Source organism: Acomys minous (genome assembly GCF_964271855.1).
Source record: "Acomys minous genome assembly, chromosome: 19".
Classification (NCBI taxonomy): domain Eukaryota; kingdom Metazoa; phylum Chordata; class Mammalia; order Rodentia; family Muridae; genus Acomys; species Acomys minous.
The window spans coordinates 52,085,756-52,106,986 of record NC_140499.1 but is presented as its reverse complement, the minus strand read 5'-3'; the positions used below and the strand labels follow the sequence as shown (position 1 = coordinate 52,106,986).

General features: G+C 43.3%; 1 protein-coding gene across 7 annotated transcripts in view; it reads left to right on the top strand.

The window, feature by feature from the left end:
* Positions 1-18,489, top strand: part of RAPGEF2 (Rap guanine nucleotide exchange factor 2) — a 226,131-nt gene extending 207,642 nt beyond the window's left edge. For all 7 annotated transcript variants that reach the window (XM_084769670.1, XM_084769671.1, XM_084769669.1 and 4 more), the window contains 6 exons: positions 1,582-1,788; positions 5,536-5,688; positions 10,622-10,847; positions 11,398-11,957; positions 13,748-14,044; positions 16,464-18,489. In XM_084769670.1, the coding sequence (XP_084625796.1) occupies positions 1,582-1,788; positions 5,536-5,688; positions 10,622-10,847; positions 11,398-11,957; positions 13,748-14,044; positions 16,464-16,489 (1,469 nt within the window). In that variant the 3' untranslated portion in view covers positions 16,490-18,489. The remainder of the gene's footprint in view (positions 1-1,581; positions 1,789-5,535; positions 5,689-10,621; positions 10,848-11,397; positions 11,958-13,747; positions 14,045-16,463) is intronic.
* Positions 18,490-21,231: the final 2,742 nt, after the last annotated feature.

Sequence of the window (21,231 nt, the reverse complement as noted above, 5' to 3'; positions counted from 1 at the left end):
CCTTTCTCTGGCTTCATCTGACAGAGCCAGCACCACAAGCAAGGTACATAGTGGTGAATGAGGTTCCATGTTTCAAGCCTTTTTTTTTTTCCCCCCTCACAGAAGAACTCCCAAAGTGATAGGTAACTGGGTAGGGATTATTAGGTCAGAGAAGTATAGAACTGGTGTGCTAGCTACTGGGTCCTCCTCAGCTCAGACAGTATCCAGGGCCTGCCCACTAGAGCAGTGATCCTACTCCACAAGACACCATATCTTAGCCAGATGTGTAGGTCGCCAACCTTGAAATAACTGGCACGTGTGTGTGGTCCAGTTTAAGCTGCTGAGGGGCCTAAGGTTCGAGGATATCTTGAGCCCAGGCTTTTCCTTGCCACCTTGATCAACATAGTGACATGTGACATTTAAAGATGAAAAATACAAATGTGGCCAGTACCTGGGGCACTTGCCTTTGTGTCTGTTTCTGTATTATAAGATTAAAGAATTTTGCGTTTATACACTTTGCGACCTTCTATGGGCAAATTTGAATTATATTTTCTTGATAATTTAAATGTGAGATAGATGAGTCGAGAAGATCACATGATTTAGTTTGTACAGGGCCCGAGGCTGAAGAGATGGCTTAGTGTCTAAGAGCGCTCACTGTTCTTGCAGGGGACCCAGATACAGTTGCCAGCATATATGGTGGTTCATAACCATCAAAACCTCACGTTCTAGGGGAGCCGATGCCTCTTTCTGGCCTCTGCAGAGTCTAGGCACACACCCAGCGCGCATCTGTACCCATGACACTCTAGGGCCCTGTGTGACAGGGCTAAGACCCTGCTTAAGTGGACAACTTGAGTTTTCTAAGCCTTGGTCTCTGAGTGTGTGGTGTCAGCGGGCTCTGCACACGAAGCTTCCATAGCACTCAGTGTTCCTGTAAACTACCTACCACCACGCAGTACCTGAGCAGCACTGGCCACTGTTGGCTCAAAGATACTGCTTCGTCCATAGAGGATTTGATATTAAGTAGATTACAGTCAATAGCACTATCTCAGATGTGCCCAAGAGTTTTGGATGCCATTTTAAAAACAGTTCTTGATTTCCCTATTTTGATTTTTATCATTATGGGTTTTTTTTTTAAATGTATTTATTTATACAATATGGGTGGTGGGCACTACATTTGCTTGCTATCTCTGTGGAGGTTGGAGAACATGTGGGAGTTAGTTCCCTCCTTCCATATGGGATCTGGGGGCCCAGCTCCTGTGGCTAGACTAGACAGCAACATCCTCTACCTGCTGAGCCATTTGCCAGCCCATGTGTTTGTGTTTTTAACATCCACACAGCATGGAACTGTCCTCGTTGTTTAAATGTTTTTGGTGATTAGCAGTTTATTCTCCTTTGAGGCCACTCATTTGTAAGGCAAATGCACACCCTTGTCCTGCAACTCCTCTCGTTTTCTGTAGCTAGGGTTTCCCTCCTTAGTCCGTGTTGTGGCTGTGGGGGTCAGGGTACACGCTGGTCATCTAAGTGCACATGCTCTGCAGTCCTGAACTTGTCTCCATATAATGCTGACACCTTTCTATGCTGTTTCTGCCCTAAACTGACCAGTGCCCAAGAATCCTGGAGACAAAAAGCCTGTCAAATCTGAGACTTCCCCAGTGGCTCCACGTGCTGGCCCACAGCAGAAAGTGCAGCCTCAGCAGCCGCTGCCACAGCCACCACCGCCACATAAAGTCAGCCAGGGACTGCAGGTGCCCGCTGTGTCCCTCTACCCTTCACGGAAGAAGGTGCCGGTGAAGGATCTGCCACCTTTTGGTAAGCTTCTAAGCATCCTTGTCAGGTGATGTCTGCTGACATCTTTCTCGGGTTGGGATATAATGTTTATCCTGGATAACTTAGCCTAAGGCAATTTGTTTCTCTGTGACCATCCTCTAATAAGACAAGAATTTAGCAAGTTAAGCTTTGCTACTGTTTTCATAAACAATGTTTAATTTTTTTTTCTTAGCATCTATTAATTGTACACTGTAACACGTGGCATAAATGTTTATGTAGTAAAGCATTATGATCATAGTCACCTCAGTCACCCTCTCCTGTCCCATGTCCCCTCCCATTAGCCTCTCCCAACAGTCCCCATCCTAATGTAATGTCTTCCTGTCCTCAGCTAGACTCTGCATAGTTTATTTCTGAGTCTGAACTGTCTCACTTAACATGGTCTCTAGTGCCATCCATTTTTCTACAGATGACCTAATTTCATTCTTTCGTGTGGCTGAATAATACTGCACTATGTTTATGTCCATACATTCTTTGTGTGTTGATGGTGTCTGGACTGGGTCCATATCTTTGCTGTTGTGAAGAGTGCAGTGGTCAATGTGGATGGCACAGGTGGTCCAGGTTGGTCATATGCTGGTGATTCTTTAATTTTGGAGAGCCTTCCATACTGACTTCATTTGTCCACCTGAGTGGATAAAGGGGTCCTTTCCAAGCCCACCCTCACTAGCACTTGTTTTCTTGGTGGTGGTCATTCCATCTAGGATGAGACGGAATCTCAGTGTAGTTCTGATCTGCGTTTCCTTTACGGCTAGAACTGTTGGCCATTCGTCAGGTTGTCTATTGGCCATCCACATTTCTTCTTTGGAGAACTGTCTCTTCAATTCATTTTTCTTTCTGTTTTTAATTGAACTTTTATAGTGTTTTAATTTCTAGGGTTCTTCATATATTCTGAATATTGCTCCCTGCTGAATGACAAGTTTGAAAAAAATCGTCTTGCATTCTGTAGGAACAGCATCTTACTTAATCGTTATGTCATCTGTCATGGCAGTAGAAGGGGGGACACAGGGAACTTTGCACTCCTACTGCCTTGGGCTTTAGCAAACACAGAAGTTGGGCTCTTTTGTGTACATCATTTTAACAAATTTTGCCATGTGATCAGTAAACTACAGAAGTTAGGCGAAATATCTTTAAATTTTTTTGTCTGAAGTGATTCTTTCTTTCTTTCTTTCTTTCTTCTTCTTTTTTCTATTGAGCTACGGGTGGAACCAAGGTGCATGCCAGGCATGAAGGTGGGTTCCTACTTGGTGACCACTAATCTGAAACATAGGAGACACCTGAACAGTAGGGAAATCTGGACTCTTCTTCCCATTAGCACTGCCCTAATCTCTGGTTACCTGCGTAAATACACAGCAGAATGGCTTTCCAAACAACTGTTCTTGCTCCTGAGTTTATGTGCAAGAAAACAATTAGAAAGAAATTTGCCCATGAAAAGTTGCCCACGAGGTTGGATTTGGAAATTCATTCGTGTTTCACGAGTTGACAGGAGGCAGTGTGTCCCACCTGCGCTGTCTCTCCTGCTGATCACTTGAGGGTTTCATTTGCTGGGTTTGTGTGTGTTGGGGAGGTGGGGGCATGGGATTAGATTCTTGACATTTTTCCCCTTCAAACTCTTGTGTTTGTCTTATGACAAACAAGTTGAATTACACATTTTTCTATTACCTGTGATCTCAATCTACATATATACCTGAATCCTCTGGGGTGATTCTGTCTCCTTTTCTGCGCTGAGCTCTGCATATGGAAGACTGTCGTTCTTGCTTCTATCTAGAAATACCCCCTTAGCTATATTTAACGTGAGGTAGGTGTGCCTGAATATAAAGCTGCCTCCCATTTTCTCAAAGAGAATGTCTCTCAAAATATCTTCTAGGTTCATTTGAATTTATAAGCCTTATTATGTGGGTGAAATGTCACCTGTCATCCTAGGATATTAAGTTCAATGTATCTAAAGTTGCATTATAAAAAGAAAGTAATAATTTAAAGATATTAAGAGGTTTTCTTCCCCATTCTGTTTCATGAAATCGTTTTTGTTCTACAGCATCTTGTACCTTAGTAAAAGCCATCACCTGTGAGGTGTGGTCATACACACCTGTAAACATTCGGGAGGACTGGGAGTCTGTGGCCTGTGTGGGCCACCTAAGTTCAGTCGTGCTGGGGATACTTAGTGAGACCCTGGTTCAAAAAGTAAATGGATCATCATAGAAACTTTGTGAAGTGCCAAGCAGGCCTGTTAAGGTGTAGCGTCTTTACTCATCTACAGCCACTGAAAGCTAATGGAAGACTTTCGGGAAGTGTGTATGTGACGCTGGCCCTAGAAATGGTTTTCTATCAAAACGGTTCATTCATAGATCAGTGAAGTGGTTCAGTGTGTTAGAGGATCAGAAGTTCTAGGTCGTCCTCAGCTAGATAGGAGGCGTCAGGCCAGCCTCACGTATGTGAGACCCGTGAACTTTGGTGCCCGTAATTTGATCATCCACTTGGCAGAGAGGCCCTGTGGACACACAAGGGAAGGGGATGCAGGCTGTCAGATGAGACCTGATAGGCTATGGTTAGCTAGTGGGGGGAAGCCCCCCCCATCAGAGGTATAGGAGAGAGGAATAGGGTGGGAAAGGGAGGGAAGATGGGAACAGGAAGATATGAGCAAGGGGATAATAATCAGGATGTAATATGAATAAATTATAATAAATTAAAAAATTTTTGAGAAAACAAAAAAAGTAAAAAATAAAATAAAACAGCATCAAGCTATTAATATAGAAGATACACTGAGAGGTTAAGTTCTCTTGACTTCTTTTTAGTGGATATGTTAAACCTATGACTATTAAAACCAGACCTGACTCAAAATAATTTTTGGCTATTATTACTGTCCGGCAAGTCTTGGTTGTTCAAGAGCAGCCTGAAAATAATGACTCTGTAAAACACTTTAACGTGACTTCATCATTTCACACTGCGTTGTTATGGGTGATTTTGGTTTCTTCGTCTTCCTGTACTCCTGTACTGGTGCAGGCTCCATCTACCCCTTCAGACGCCTCTCCTGGGCTCCTGAGTGCACCACAGAAGACAAGCTGTCTCCTGCCTCCTTCTCCCTCTCTGTATTTGATCAAATATTAATGGCCTGGCCTTCCTTAGGGCCCTTTCATTGACTTTCCTTGGCTAGTTCCTGTGAACTCTTGACCTTTTGTTTTTTTTACCTTGTCCCCACCCAACCTCCACCAGTCACTTCTTCCTCAGAGCTGACATTTCTAGAGATGCCAAAATGCCTTGTTTTTGACCTACACGTGAGTCTCACCCAGAATTGAAATGGAGTGTGCATCCTTCATTTAAGTGATGTCTGGTTCTCTGGCTTTTCCCGCTGCCCCCCCCCCCCCCCCGCCCCATTGTTGCTTTACAGAACAGAGCTGACTAACCCTGATGACTGGGGTTCATGATCTGAGTAACATATCAGAAACAGTCTGTTTCCAGGACTGTGATAACCAGTCAGAAACTAAACCACACCCAGCCCGTGCCTTGCTCTCTACACCAGAGGCGCACACAGAACATTGAGATGGTAAATAGATTAAAGCTGGCAACACTGAATGTTGACACAAAAAGAGAAAGCTTTTAATATTTAATGTTTCCTTTTCAGTCTTTTCTACTTGGTCTGCCTATTTGTCTGAAGGCCTGTGCATGCCGGGCAAGCGCTCTACCACTGAGCGGCACCCTTAGTACCTGAGTACCTGAGCTATTTTCTTGTCTTTATAGGCATAAACTCTCCACAAGCTTTAAAGAAAATCCTGTCGTTGTCTGAGGAAGGGAGTCTGGAGCGTCACAGGAAGCAAGCAGAAGACACAATATCAAATGCATCTTCGCAGCTGTCGTCACCCCCCACCTCGCCCCAGAGCTCTCCAAGGAAAGGTAGGGCTCAGTGGCTCCCACCTCTTCTCAGATCCACACAGTTTGTCCAGCTGCTTCCAGAGCAGTGTACTATGGAGGCTTCAGTTCTGTGTGCAAGTGGGCTGATGTGACAGTGAGTTTTACCCACCTGCTTATAAATTTGGAAGAATGCTGGTATTTTAAAATGATAGTTCCCCTTGACCTGCTATCAAAGACAGGTGCCTATATTACAAGTAGTGTGCTAACAAGACTGATGACCCCACGGAAAAGTGCACACAGATTATCAATTTCCTGCTACAGCCATACCCAAGACATTAGAAATTAGAGATTACAGGGTAGGATCCACACACTAGAAGAAATGCTTATTTGTCCTTCTGAGTTTGGAGTGTCTTATGAGAAATATAGCTGCGTCGTTCGATAATTCTGTTTCTAGTTTTTTGAGGAACCTCTACACTGCCTTTCATAGTGGCTGCCTCAGTTTACACTTCCACCAGCAATGAAGAAAGGCTCCTCTTTCCCCTAGTGAAAACTAGTGTTTTTTGTCTTTGTTTTTGATGACATTCTGACAGTGGTGAGTTAGGTATTTCACTCATGGCTAACATTGCTGAATTTTTTTTCTCCTTTATTAATTTATTCTTGTTACATCTCAATGGTTATCCCATCCCTTGTATCCTCCCATTCTTCCCTTCCTCCCATTTTCCCCTTATTCCCCTCCCCTATGACTGTTCCTGAGGGGGATTACCTCTCCCTGTATATGTTCATAGGGAAGGATCCAGAGGGTCCTAGAAGCCTACAAGTAGAACATTATGTTAGGCAGATTTGGGCTCAGGGGTCCCGCTCAAACTAAGGCACCAGCCAAGGACAATACAGGCGGTAAACCTTAAACCCCTACCCAGATCTAGCCAATGGACAGAACACTCTCCATAGTAGAGTGGAGAGTGGGATATTACTTTCTCACATACTCTGGTGCCTCACCTTTGACCATGTCCCCTGAAGGGGGAGACCTGGTGGCACTCAGAGGAAGGACAGCAGGTTACCAAGAACAATGCTGAATTTTAAAATTCAGTTTTTTTTTCAGTTGAGTGGCCTGTTTACCAGTGGATGTTGTGGTTTAGGGTGTTTAATTTTTCTGGATATATGTATATTCTAGATAGTAACCCTCGTCTGAAATAGAATTAGCAAAGGTTTTCTCCCATTCTGTAGGCTGTGTCTGCTCAGTTGATAGTTTTTATTGTTGTAGAGAAGTTGATAATTTCATATACTCTATCTTGTCAGTTCCTGGGGCTATTTCTGATGCCATTTGAATACTAGCCAGAAAGTTGCTGCCTATCCCTATGTCTTGAATGCTTTTCCTCAAGCAGTTTATTCATCTTAGGTATTAAATTGAGGCCTTTGATCTACTTTGGCTAGACGTTCATGTAGGGAGAGAGATGGAGACCTAATTTCATTCTTTTCAGATTGGAGGCACTAAAATGTCTGTTTTCCCAGGGTGTCTCATCTTGGGTGTCTGTTTTCAACACTTTGTCAGAACTTAAGTGGTTATAATTGTATGGTTTTATTCCTGTGTCCCTTATTTAGTTCCATTGATCATGTCTGTTTTAATGCCAATAACTGTGTTGTCAGTGCCACTTTGACTCCAAAATATAGTTTGAGATCAGATGAGACAATGCTTTGAACAGTGTTTGTTCTGTTTAGAATTGCTTTGTCTCTCTTGGTCTGTTTCCATATGGATTTTAGGATTTTCTTTCTAGTTCTGTGAAAAAAATGTCATTTGGAATTTTGATAGATATGATTCCAGTGTCTTAAAGTTTTCTTTTGCCTTTTTTTTTTTTGAGATTTACTTATTTAAGTATACATTTTTTCACCTTCATATATGCCTGCATGACAGATCTTACTATAGATGCTTGTGAGCAACCATGTGGTTGCTGGGAATTGAACTCAGGACCTTTGGAAGAGCAGGCAGTACTCTTAACCTCTGAGCCATCTCTCCAGCCCTAAAGTGTTTATCGTAGATGCCTTTCTTTGTTAGGTTTATCCCTGGATTGTCTAATTGTGTCTTGATGCTGTTATTAATGGCATATTGTTCCTAATTTTGTTCTCAACAAGTTCACTATTAGTATATTAAAAAGTACTGATCTTTTTTATGATGATTTTATATCCTGCTACTGCACTGAAAGTGTTTTATCAAATCTGAAAGTTTTCTTGTGTGAGCTATAGGGTCTTTCAAGACATCTACAAATATAGTTTGATCTCTTCCTAGTTACTTTCTTGTGGAAGAATCTTGTACTCTTTACTCATGTCTTCTACCGAGACAGTTGCACTGGGTACTCGTTGGGGAGGAAACAGCCTTTAGGATGTAGGGGTTATTTCTTTAGGGTTGAGAATATCAATATTTGAGCAATGAAGTGAGGAGTAAATGAGAAGAGAGGAGAGCAGGGACAAAGTAAAGTAGGCTTTTCAGGGCTGGAGAGATGGGTCAGCAGTTAAGAGCACTCTCTGCTCTTCAGGAGGACCCAGGTTCAGTTCCCAGGACCCACGTAGCAGCTCACAACCATCTGTTACTCCAAGATGGTATCTGGATCTGGTATCCTCTTTTGGTTTCTTCCTCACGCACCAGGCACCCACATGGTACACACAGCCTCACAAAGGCAAAACATTCACACCCATAAAAATAAATAAATACAAATTTAAAAGTAAAAAATTTCCAATAAAATATAGATTATAGCCCAACAATTTAACACTTAAGATATAAATATATCTACTTTTTTTAAAAAAAGCTTAAATGCATATGTATATATAATAAAAATCTGCCAGGCAATGGTGGTGCATGCCTTTAATTCCAACACTCAGGAAGCAGACACAGGTGAATCTCTGTGAGTTTGAGGCTAGCATGGTCTATAAAGCAAGTCCAGAAAAGCCAAGGCTACACAGAGAAACCCTGTCTCAAAAAATAAAACAAACAAAAATCTAAATAAGAATAAATAAATTTAAAAACTGAATTAAAGAATAAAATAATACAAACCAAATGAGCAATAAGTGAAATAGAAGATACTGTGTTCTCAGCCAGCCTTCCTTCCTGGGTCTGGCTGTGGTCATTCCCTTGAGTACTGCAGCAGGTTCCACCACCAGCCTGGCCAGGCGGCAATGGAAGGAAGCTGAGGTCTGCTGGCTCCTGGCAGTTGGACTGGTCCAGCTTCTCCTTTTCTCTTGGAATTGAACACGGGGGCAGGAATAGCATAGTGCCCCTGGGAGCTATGGGACGGATGGAGCTTTTAGAACCAAACCTGGTGGGAAGCTACTTGGCTCACTAGCTAAGAAAATGGAAGTGTCCCTCCAAGCACCGAGCTTTGGAGCAGACTTTTTGAGGAGGGATTTAACTTTGTCTGTTGGAACTTGACTTATAAAAAGACCTACCATAAATGACCATGCTAAATCTCATCAAGACCTGTGTAGCCTTTAAAATATAAATCAAGAGTCCACATGGCCTGAAATTACAGGATTTGTCATTCAGAAAAATGCTCTCAAGTGTTGTTGTTGTTGTTGTTGTTGTTGTTGTTGTTGTTGTTGTTGTATTTGTTTTGTAAGTGGCATTGAAAAAATTTATATTATGATAGGCAGGGTAGTGCAGACGCCTAATGCCAGCACTGGGGAACCTGCCACAGAAAGATTGGTGGGGCCAACCTGGGCTGTATAACAAGACCCGAATCCTAAAGGAGGAGAACTTTACATTGTTTGTGATTATATCTGTTTACTAGCTTTAGTATTATTATGCAAATTTTAAATTTGAGTGTTGAGAAAGATAGAGATATTTTTCATTAAAAACATAGAAGTGTCATTGCAATCTCACCCTCCCCCCTGAACCTTGTGACTCTCAAAATTATTTTTAAGGAACAGCTGAGAGTTAAGAGTCCTTTCAGATCAGGAAATGAACATCTATTGAGCCGTTTTACAATACTGGGATGTGGAAATGCACACTGCATCCTTCAAAACAGTTATCTTGTAGGTCAACCAACTAATACATTATTAATGTTGAAAAAATAAATGACGGAGATCCAAAAATACATTATTCAGGTCTTATTCTTTTTATTCATGTGTCAACTTAAAATTTTCAGAATGTGTGCATATTTCCTGATGAACTTTTGTGACAGTCTCTAAAAGTTAAAACATCTGTTGAAAATAAGACACTCAAATCCCAGCACTTGGCAGGCAGAGGCAAGCGGATCTCTGTGAGTTCGAGGCCAGCCTGGTCTACAGAATAAGTTCCAGGAGGGCCAGGGCTACACAGAGAAGCCCTGTCTCAAAAACCCAAAAAAGAAAAAGAAAAGAAACGACACTCAAGGAGCCAGGTGTGGTGGTGCACAACTTTAATTCCAGCACTTGGGATGCAGAGGCAGGTGATCTCTGAGTTCCAGGCCAACCTGGCCTAGAGTTCTAGGACTGCAAGGGCAACACATGGAAACCCTGTCTTGAAAAACAGGCAAACAACAAACATAAAACTGACAGCAGTTTAAGGGTTGGGTCCACACTTCTGAGACTGATTGGTTCTTCTTGATGGAATTTGGTTTCGGCAGGTTTTAGAGGGTCCGTTTCATTTGTTCTGTCTTATGCTGCTGGGACTGGACCTGGTGCCCTGGTCATGCTAGACAAGTCTTTGAGCTGTGTTCATCTGGGTTTACTACAACTGTGTGTTTTGTACCTAAGGAAGCAAGAATAGTCAAGGCATGCCATGGTTTCTTCATCTTTACGTAGCGTGAATAACAGTACGTAGTATTCTCTGACCATTGAATAAGCAACTTATATTTTATTAAGGTAAAATTTTAGTCTTAGTCACCAGATGTTCATAAGACTTTGAATAAACCCCATTTTGTTGTCGACACATAGTTTTTGTTTGGTGGACCCGTTCACTTTCAGAAACCTAAAATATCTAATTGCTAAATTTGTGTTTCTCATTCAGGTTATACATTGGCTCCCAGTGGCACTGTGGATAATTTTTCAGATTCTGGCCACAGTGAAATTTCCTCACGATCCAGTATTGTCAGCAATTCTTCTTTTGACTCAGTGCCAGTCTCTCTGCATGATGAACGGCGCCAGAGGCATTCTGTCAGCATTGTGGAGACCAACCTAGGTGTGGGCAGGATGGAACGGCGGACCCTGATTGAGCCTGATCAATACAGCTTAGGGTAAGCAAGCATCTGCTCCGTGCATTCTTTCCTGTGTCTGTGGGCCCCTTATTAAGTGCCATGCTATTTTTGTTGTGCAGCCTGCTTTTGTAGTTGTGTTTATTCTAAAGTGGTCCACTGTGACTCTGTGCTGGATGAGGACTGTAACAGTGGGACACACTCCAGTCTGTCTGAGCTGCCTTCCGTGGGTAGCCAGGGTATACTCTTCCATGCTGAGCCTGGTGAGGAATGTGATCCATTTCTGCAGCAAGTTGTACTCTCCCCATGTTTGCTTTATAAAAAGATGAATGAACAATATGGCAGAACCATTCAAGAGTACTTTATCCCTCCCTCTGAGATGGAAGAAAGCCACTTTTATAGGGGGAAGATTTTTTTTTATAGGCATAGTGGCTCCTGCCTATTATCCTAACATTTAGGCTGAGGTAACGGGTTCATGAGTTTAAGGCCAGCCTAAACTTCAAACCAAGAGCCCGTCTCAAAGCAGCAACAGTACATCAGCAAAAGGGTATTTCATAGCCTCACATCTTCCTTCCTTTGTTTTGCTGCATAGGTCATATGCCCCAGTGTCTGAAAGCCGAGGCCTGTACGCCACAGCGACCGTCATCTCTTCTCCTAGCACAGAAGAGCTTTCTCATGACCAAGGGGACCGTGCTTCCCTCGATGCTGCTGACAGTGGTCGTGGGAGCTGGACCTCATGTTCAAGTGGTTCCCATGACAACATACAGACCATCCAGCACCAGAGAAGCTGGGAAACACTGCCGTTTGGGCATACTCACTTTGACTATTCAGGGGATGCTGCAGCTCTATGGGCCTCTGGTGGCCATATGGACCAAATTATGTTTTCTGATCATAGCACAAAATATAATAGACAGAATCAAAGTAGAGAGAGCCTTGAACAAGCCCAATCCCGGGCAAGCTGGGCATCTTCCACGGGCTACTGGGGAGAAGACTCAGAAGGTGACACGGGCACCATCAAGCGAAGGGGTGGCAAGGACGTGTCCATTGAGGCAGAAAGCAGCAGCACGGTGCCTGTCACTGCAGAGGAAGCTAAGCCTGTCCCCATGCCTGCCCACATAGCGGGGACGCCCAGCACTGCGAAGGGGCTCATTGGTAAGTGCGGGAAGGGAATGCTGGGGCTCACCTGAACCATGGATGCAACCTGATTCCTGTGGGAATTGCCTCCCCCCCTCAGTTTTTCTGTTGCCACAAACGGTTCCAGATCAGCAGTGTGGTCAGAGACATGCAATTAAACATTCAATAAAGCTTAGCCTGCAGGAGCAATAGTTGTTGATCTTGATATTATCTAGTGTGTTGTTTTGTTTTGTTTTGTTTTTTCACTTTACCTGAAACTTACTAAGATAGATGTCTGTATTCTTCACAGAGGAGTGATTTCCTTTTGTTGGTTCTTACAAACACGGTACCAAAAAATACTCTCTTGTCCCCTTGAATTGTTTGTATTGAGTACTCTTTTTCCTTTGTATATTGAATTTTTGTGTTGGTTTTTGTTATGCAGATACATTGTTCTCTACTAAACAGATTCTTTATGTGTGCTAGAACAGGAGTAAAAAACTCAGAGAGGAGTAAAAGCTGGCATGAGAGCCAGGGTGTCAGGCAGAGCTGGAATTGCTGTCGCGACACTGCAGACACTCTGCTGTGCCTTCTCATCCTTAAAATGAGCTTTGTAATGTTATCTTTGTAAAAAGGACTTATTTATTTTTATTCTTTGCACATGGGTGTTTTGACTGCACGTATGTCTGTGTGAGAGTGCCAGAGCCCCTGGAGCTGGAGTTACAGACAGTTGTGAGCTGCCATGTGGGTGCTGGGAATTGAACGCAGGTCCTCTGCCAGTGCTCTTAACCGCTGAGCCATCTCTCAAGTCCCCATAATTTTATTTTAATAGGGTTAGTATGAGTATGGAAGATGTCTTGGCAAAGGATAGTACATTGTATTAGAAGCACCTAAAAGATGCTGGTACCCTTTCTGGTGTAAAGACTGATGTGTTCCCAAGTCTCAGAGCTACATTCTCTTCAGCGTGTATGAATCTAATAGAACTACAAAGCAAATTGTGATGTATAGAAAGAAAAAACACTTCTAGGATATAACTATTACAAGCATCACTTGTATTCATAAGGAAATAGTTATGTAGCCACATAAAAAAGTGATGCATAGATGTCAAGTTTAATACCTCTTAAAGATGAGTAAGGAGGTAACAGTTGAAAATGCTTAGGCTGATTGAGTTGAAACATTTCTGTTAACTAATTACTTCTCAGAATTTGTACTGCTGAAGAGAAAGGGAAAAAGTGATTTCTAGTTCCTAACAATTGTATTCAGTTTCTCAAGTTTTATGTTTCAGGTCATGGATTAATGGTTTTTCACTAAACAAATCATGAATTTTCAGAAAAGCAAATGCCGTCTTTGGTTCCCAACTCTTAAAATTGTTACTCTGTACCATTCTTCTAATTTAATTTTAATTTATTGTTTTCCAAGTGAAACAGAGACCTAGAGGGATATGCCATTGGTTCTCCATTTGATAATATTGGGAAATGCCCAACACTGTGAACTGTTTCCCTCTCCCAACACAGGAAGAGAACAGGAAAGGGGATTTGTACCCCACACCGATGTGTCCCAGACATGTTCCTAGTCTCTCTTGTGCCTTGTTCTGCTTTAATCTTCACAGTAGGGCTAAGGGTTAGTGCTCGACAATTTCAGCGTCAACCTTTTTAGTTGAACTTCCATGGTGTGCAAAAGTAGCTTTGTTCAGCGCTTATACCATTACACAGAAACGACCTGGTGAGTATTTGCTGCAGGCTGCCTAGTTCCCTCTCTGGAATTGTGGCTCTACCCTGCTCCTTATGCTGATTGTAAAGCTTTGTACCTGACACCCTGCTTTGCCCTTGCAGCACGGAAGGAAGGCAGGTACCGGGAGCCGCCTCCCACGCCTCCAGGGTACGTGGGCATCCCCATCGCTGATTTCCCCGAAGGGCCCTGCCACCCAGCCAGGAAGCCTCCGGACTACAACGTGGCCCTTCAGCGGTCCCGCATGGTGGCACGGCCCACAGAGGCCTCGGCCCCGGGGCAGACGCCGCCGCCTGCAGCCAGCAGGCCGGGCAGCAAGCCGCAGTGGCACAAGCCCAGCGACTCAGACCCGCGCCTCGCACCCTTCCAGCCACAGGGCTTTGCTGGAGCTGAGGAGGACGGTAGGCTTCCCCGACCCCCAAACCCGGCTCCTGGGGTGACCGGCTGTTAGCACTGGGTCCCACAGAGAGCAGTAGCTCTATGGGCCCCTCTCTCTCTCTCTCTCTCTCTCTCTCTCTCTCTCTCTCTCTCTCTCTCTCTCTCTCTCTCTCTCTCACACACACACACACACACACACACACACACACACACACACACACACACACACACACCATGTGCATGCCTGTTGCCTGTGGAGCCCAGAAAAGCACATTTCATCCCCTGTAACAGTTACATACTATATTGTTTAAAAAACAAACAAACAAGGAGCTTCACGCTAGAGCAATGGTTCCGTAGCTAAGAATTCTTGTTTCTCTACCAGTGGGTGCCAGGGTTCAGTTCCCAGTGCCCACGTAGGCAGCTTAAGGCAGTGTGACTCGAGCTGGGAGAGATCCAACACACTCTGCTGTCCTCTGCTGTTGTAAAACATTGTTTTTCAGAGGGTTCGCTGTAACTCCAGTTGCTACTGAATGTATCTCTTTGGGTTTTCTATCCCACTGCAGACCACTTAGTTCCCGAATAAAAGACACAGAGACCGTTTAGATGTAAATAAACTTCAAGGCACCATGACTGGGCAGGCATCAACCCTGTAAACTATGCTGCTGTTTCCCAGCTACACATCCCATGTTACTTGCCACAGTTGTTGCTGCCTGGGCTGCTACTGTTCCATCAGCCCAGCCCTCTCGGCACATGCTCGTGGTCCATACTGGCCCATGGCAACTTCCTTCTCTCCTGGCTTCCTCTCCTGCTTCTCTTTCTCACCTCCTCCCTCCCTCGTGGTCCCTCTTTGACCCCCCAGGCCAGGGAACCTAAGCCCTGCCTACTTCAACTCTGCCCAGTGACAAGCTGTCAGCAAGTTTATTTAACCAGTCAGAGAAAACTGGCAAGCAAGGTTTACACAATATCACTTGGCGGCAACCAGATCTTGGGAGCAAGTATTTAGCATCTGAATACATAGCACCCGACCCACCCCAACACTGTGATACACGCGCGCGCACACACACACACACACACACACACACACACACACACACACAAACACACACAAATTCAAACCTCTTTTTAAGAAAGGCCTGGAGACATGGCTCTGTAGTTCAGGTTCCAACCCCCATGTAGGTGTAGCTCACAACTGCCTAAAATATTACTCTGGGAAATCCAGTCATTTCTTCTGGCTCCCATGGACAGTTGTACTCACATGCGTATACCTCCCACAGAAACAGGCATACATACCTAACCCTGAGTTAAAAATAAAAATAAATCTTAGACAAATACATCTTGTCTTGGGACTTAAATAAATAACTTTCCAGCCAGTAAGCACACGACATACATTATCTTTCATTGTTCTCAATACACTTTGACCAAAAGAAACTTGTGGAAGGGAAGGGCTTGTCAGATCTCACGTTACTGATAACAGTCCATCATTCCGGGAGGCTGGAGCAGGGGAAAAAAGCATGGGGGAAGGCCATGGGGAAGCGCTGCTTACTGCATTGCTCCCAGGCTCGCATTCAGCCACCTTGCCTAGTGATGGACTGGGTCCTCCTCTATCAATTAGCAATCAAGAAAATGTCCAACGGGCCACCCTAATAGAGGCAGTTTCTCAAATCTAAGTTTCCTCTTTCAGTTGACAACATAGACTGGCCACCACAGTTGTTCTTAAGACAGCAGGCCACACTGGCTTCAGATACTTGCTCCTGGCTCAGCTCCTGGGTGCTGGAATTATAGTCCTAAATGACCACATCCAGCTGCCTTTTTTTAATAGTTTGTAAAGCCAAATATGATGGTATGCAAATTTTTAATCCCAGCATTTGGGGAACAGAAGCAGGAGAATCCTTTTGTGTTCAAGGACATCCTGATCTACATAAGGAGTTCCAGGACAGCCAGAACTACATAGAAAAACCTTGTCTCAACCCCCGCTCGCTAAAATATATACATGGGCTTTTGGGAGTTTGTTTGGGTTGTTTGGTTGTTGGTTTGGTTTTTGTTTGTTTGTTTGGTTTTTGCTATAGGTTGCATATATGTGTTTAAAGATTTGCTTGATGTACCCTTTTTGTTGTTGCTTGTTTGTTTGAGATAAGGTTTCTCTGTAGTAGTGGCTGACCTGGAACTTGCTCTATAGACCAGGCTGGCCTGAGACTCAGAGAACTGCCTGCCTCTGCCTCCCAAGTAATTGCGGGGGATTAAAGTGCATCATGCCTGGTGGTGTGTCCATTTTTAAACTTTTAAAAATATGAATAGCTGCTTGCCAAAAATACAAGGGTTTTAAGTGAGCTTCATTAGATGCGTATCTTTTTTCATTTAAGTGGGTGCGATGGCACACACCAAAAAAACTATCTCCTTGTTGCCTTTTTGTTTATTTTGATTTCTCTCCTGCTGTATTTGCAGAAGATGAGCAAGTATCTGCTGTTTGAGGCACAGGCTTCCTGATCCAGAGTGAGCCACCCAAAGGAGAGCACAAGAAGACGTCCCGAGCATTGGAGCCTGAGGATGGTGGACCAGTTTGCCTCCTTCCCTGCCTTAAAGCAGCATGGGGCTTCTTCTCCCCGTCTTCCTTTCCCCTTTGCATGTGAAATACTGTGAAGAAATCGCCCTGGCACTTTGCAGACTTGTTGCTTGAAATGCACAGCCCAGCAGTCTCCGAGCTGCTGCCTGCCGCCACGTCCCGCAGTATCATTCCAATTTCCAAGATCATCACAAGGTGATTCCCTCTGGCTGCACTTCTCCATGCCTGGAAGGAGTTTTCAATCTTCCTCTTAGATTTTCAATCCAGTCCTAGCCCTCGATCTCATTTGCCAGATGAGAGAATTGCTAGCCTTTGAACTACTCGGGGTCCCGAACCCACCAAGGAAGACAAAAGACAGATATGAAATCCTTTGAGTACAGTGCTTGTCCACTTGTTTACAATATCCTTTAAAAAAAAAAATAAGTTTAAAGATTGTGTTCAGAGAGAAAATGTTATATCCATATAATGATTACAGTATTATTTTGAACCTTAAGTAGGATTGCCAGCCTGGGTTTCTGAAAAACCAAATATGCCGGACAGGGTATGGCCGCACCAAGGGGAGACCTGGCAGTGACGCTGTCTTCCCGTGTCCTTCTGGCCTTGCCCGTGAAGTGCCCTATCCCAGAAGCATCAGATGTTAGCCAATTACTTACATACCAAGACTCCTCACCTGCTCCATCCCCAGTGGGTGAGGCTGTAATGTAAAAAACTGTTTGCACATGGCCAGGGGAGGGAACTAGGACTTGTGTGTCCTGTCTGAGCCTTATGAGGCAGGACAGTTGTTTGAGAGTGTGTCCTGCACAATTACAATGGATGGCAACCCCTGTTTTTAAGTTATGGTTGTTTTTGAGTTTTTTGCTTTTTTTTTTTTTTTTTTTTTTTTGAGTTTTGTTAATTTAGAGTTTTAGAGCTTTTTGTTTTTATTTTTTGAAAGAAACATTTTATAACTGGATAGCATCGCAGCGAAGCAGCCTGGGGTGTTGGAGTGAATGCCAGCTGTTCGTACTGCTCTTTCAAGACAGCCCCCCCCCCTTGTTGAATTGGCACCAGAGAGTATGTCTTTAAACATGATTAAAGGTCACAAACAAGGTTAAGTACACCAGCCTTTGCAAGGTGGGTTAGTCACCAAAGACTGACCTGTAAGTGGCTTCATGGATGCTGCATACAGAGAAGGCCTAAGTGTAGCGCCCATCTGCTCACAGCTGCTATTAACCCTAGAATGACTGAAAATGACCCCACCGTTCTATTTTCGTGTTGTTTTTGCACAGACTCCGGAAAAGTGAAGGCTGCCAATCCGAGTAGTACTCACGTGAGGGGCTGCTGGTCTTGGATTTTTCCATTAAATTCAGCTGATCATATTGATCAGTAAATAAACGTAAATAGCTTCCAATTTTAAAGGTCGAATTGCAGTGTTTTTTCACTGTGTCAAACAATGTCAGTGCTTTATTTAATAATTCTCTTCTATGTCATGGCATTTGTCGACTTCTGTATCACATTGTCACTTACGCATTTGTAATTTTACATGTAATATGCATTATTGCCAGTTTTACTATATAGGCTATGGACCTCATGTGCATATAGAAAGACAAAAATCTAGCTCTATCACAAATTGCACAGATGTTATCTAAACATTAAGTAATTGTAGAACATAGGACTGCTAATCTCAGTTCGCTCTGTGATGTCAAGTGCAGAATGTAAAATTAACTGGTGATTTCCTCATACTTTTGATACTACTTGTACCTGTATGTCTTTTAGAAAGACATTGGTGGAGTCTGTATCCCTTTTGTATTTTTAATACAATAATTGTACATATTGGTTATATTTTTGTTGAAGATGGTAGAAATGTACTATGTTTATGCTTCTACATCCAGTTTGTACAAGCTGGAGAATAAATAAATATAACATAAATCCTTGTCTAAATTTTTAATGAATCGTGCATGCTTTTTATTACTGAAATGGAGCAGAGGTTACACTACAGGGATTGGGCCTCAGGAGGCTAAAGAGTTGGCCTCTTGCTTGGCAGAAACTGAGCGATAGCTTGCTCCCTTTTCGTGGCTCTTTATTGAGTCAAAGATATTAATATCATTAACGTTAGCACCAGTTAAACCACATCCAAATTTTTCCATGTTTCTTGTGGCTCAGCATAGCCCTCGTCTTCTCTTACCTTGTCTCAATGTAAATCTCTATAAGACATTTTTTATTTGCTGGAATACAGAGACCTCAGAATGACATTGAGAAAGCAGTTTGGTTATTCGTTGTAGACATCCAGCTAGTACATGATACTCTGGTCTGTGAGCTGTTTTGTTTTCACTGCTGGGGTTGAGGTGTCAGCCTGGGCCCACTAAGCAAGCTTAGTCTAACTGTTATATCTGAGTAATAGTATTTCCATCCACAAAAGGAGCATTTATATTTTAATAGATCAAAATCAGTTAAGTAGCAACCTGCTTAAATACATTTTAAGATCATAGATTCTTCCCTTGGGCAGATGTAAGTAAAAGTCTAAGAAGCTGGATTGAATGCACAGAGACTGGGAGGCCATGGAACTGGAAAGAAGTGGGAAGATGGCCTTCCCACCCACCAACTCGTGCTAAGTGGGTCTATCAAAATAGTAGGAAGATTTGAAGAAAAAAGAAAAGGTGGTTGTTCTAGCAATTTCACCTGCTGTAGAGAATATTCTCATCACGTATGTATTCTGTAAGAAGCACAGAACCATGGTATGTAACTCGTAGTTGGTACCCTTCTGTCTTATTACCCTTCTACACTCTTAAGAAAGCAAACCTTACAGCCAAGGGGCTGTCTCTAGGACTCCAAGCAGTATCGACTAGATACAGCCACTATAGGGGGCAGTTTCCATGTGTGTATGAATAATAATAACTCTACTGTTTATCCTGCTCTGGGAGACGAGGGCCTAAAAAGGAGGTAGACAAAAGTCTCATGCAATAGCCAACGTTATCCAGAGCATCAGACAATTTATACCCAGAGGGTTAAAAATCACATGAGCAAGGTGTTCAATCACAAGAACAAGCCACATGTGGCAAAAGTGTGTTTTTCCGTAGAAGCATCCCAGCACTTGGGAGGCAGAGGCAGGCAGATCTCTGTGAGTTCGAGGCCATTGTGGTCTACAAAGTGAGGCCAGGACAGCCAGGACTACACAGAGAAGCCCAGTCTCAAAAAACAAAACAAACAAAAAGCCCAATCATAGAAACACATGAATAATAGCTGAAGTAAACTCACTTTTGTCTGCTACACCTGGGAGCGGCATAAAAACACGTTCCAAGAATAATTCGGTGTTTTGATGAAACTGAGGTCACAAGCCTCTTGTTTTCTTGAGGATTTCTCATTAAGCACTCAGAATTCCCCTTGCATGACTCTGTTCTTGGACTGTGTTCTGACATCTCCTCCTTTTTTGTTTTTCAATAGCAGGATGTCCAGAGTGGTTTTGATTTGAGATGTTATATATAAGTCTAACTGCCATTTGATGCGTGAATATCCTATAAGTAAGCTATATTATAAGCATAATGAGTATTAGAACAGTAAGAACATAGTGATACTCGGCCACCAAGAACAGAGAGCCAAGCCATGTCTGATACTATTAGTTACATTGTTATATTGATTAGAAAAATCTAGAGAATAGCTTGAAAAGAGACCCATATGATTCATAGGTCTAATACCTTGTAGAACGTAATCCCATATTTGCCTTTAATAGGAATACAAATTTTATGATGTCCTATGCAAATGAAAAGTGATTCAGCTCCTAAGGAAAAATGATGAATGAGTCTGTCACAATAGAAGGTCCAGGCATAAGCACAGAGTTGTCAGTAAAGTAGCTTCTCCCTGGTGCATACCTTACTTGGCCCCAGGTGGGCAGCCTTGCTTTCTGATGATATTGGTGATCTCTCATTTTGTCCTCTTCTGGGAGGTTTGCTGTCTTTTCTGATGACTTCCACTGTCTCCTCATCCTCCACCTTCATCCTGATTGCCAGGGCTGAAGGAGCTGAAGAGGGATCCATAGTGTTTCAGTGGATACCTCTGTGATGACAGATGCATACCCCTTCCCGGCTTGCTTCTACAGTAAACATGGGGCAGGTTAATGCATCAGCTTGCTTATTTTCTGAACTATAATAGATGAATCAAAGCAGCCAGTTCTACCTATTGGGCTGAGGAAAAGGAAGGATTAATAGATTGTGGAATGTCTGGACCATGAATCCCTCCTATGCCCTGTAGATGAGCCATCAATAAAATAATGGAATGAGAGAAGGTTGGGCAGTTTTTATAACCACAAATTCAGAGGATAAAGAGTCCTCATCTCATGACTCCATTTTTTTTCCTTCTCATTATTACATTGCTACCACAGTTTTTTCTCTCTCCCCTCCCCCTAGTCTCTTTTCCCCACCTTCCCTCGTGACAAGATCTACCCCTCCTCCACCTCCCCTTGGGGAGACTGGAAAAAGGGCCCAAAAGTATTCAAAAGAGTCAGAGACAACCCCCATTCCCACTATTAGGATCCCCACAAAAACACCAAGCTACTCATCAGCTATAACATAAGCAGGGGACTTAGGTCAGACCCCTCACAGGTTCCCTGATCCCTGTGACTCCCCATGAGTCCTGGTCAGTTGAATCTGTGGGCCATGTTCTTGTGATGTGTCCCTG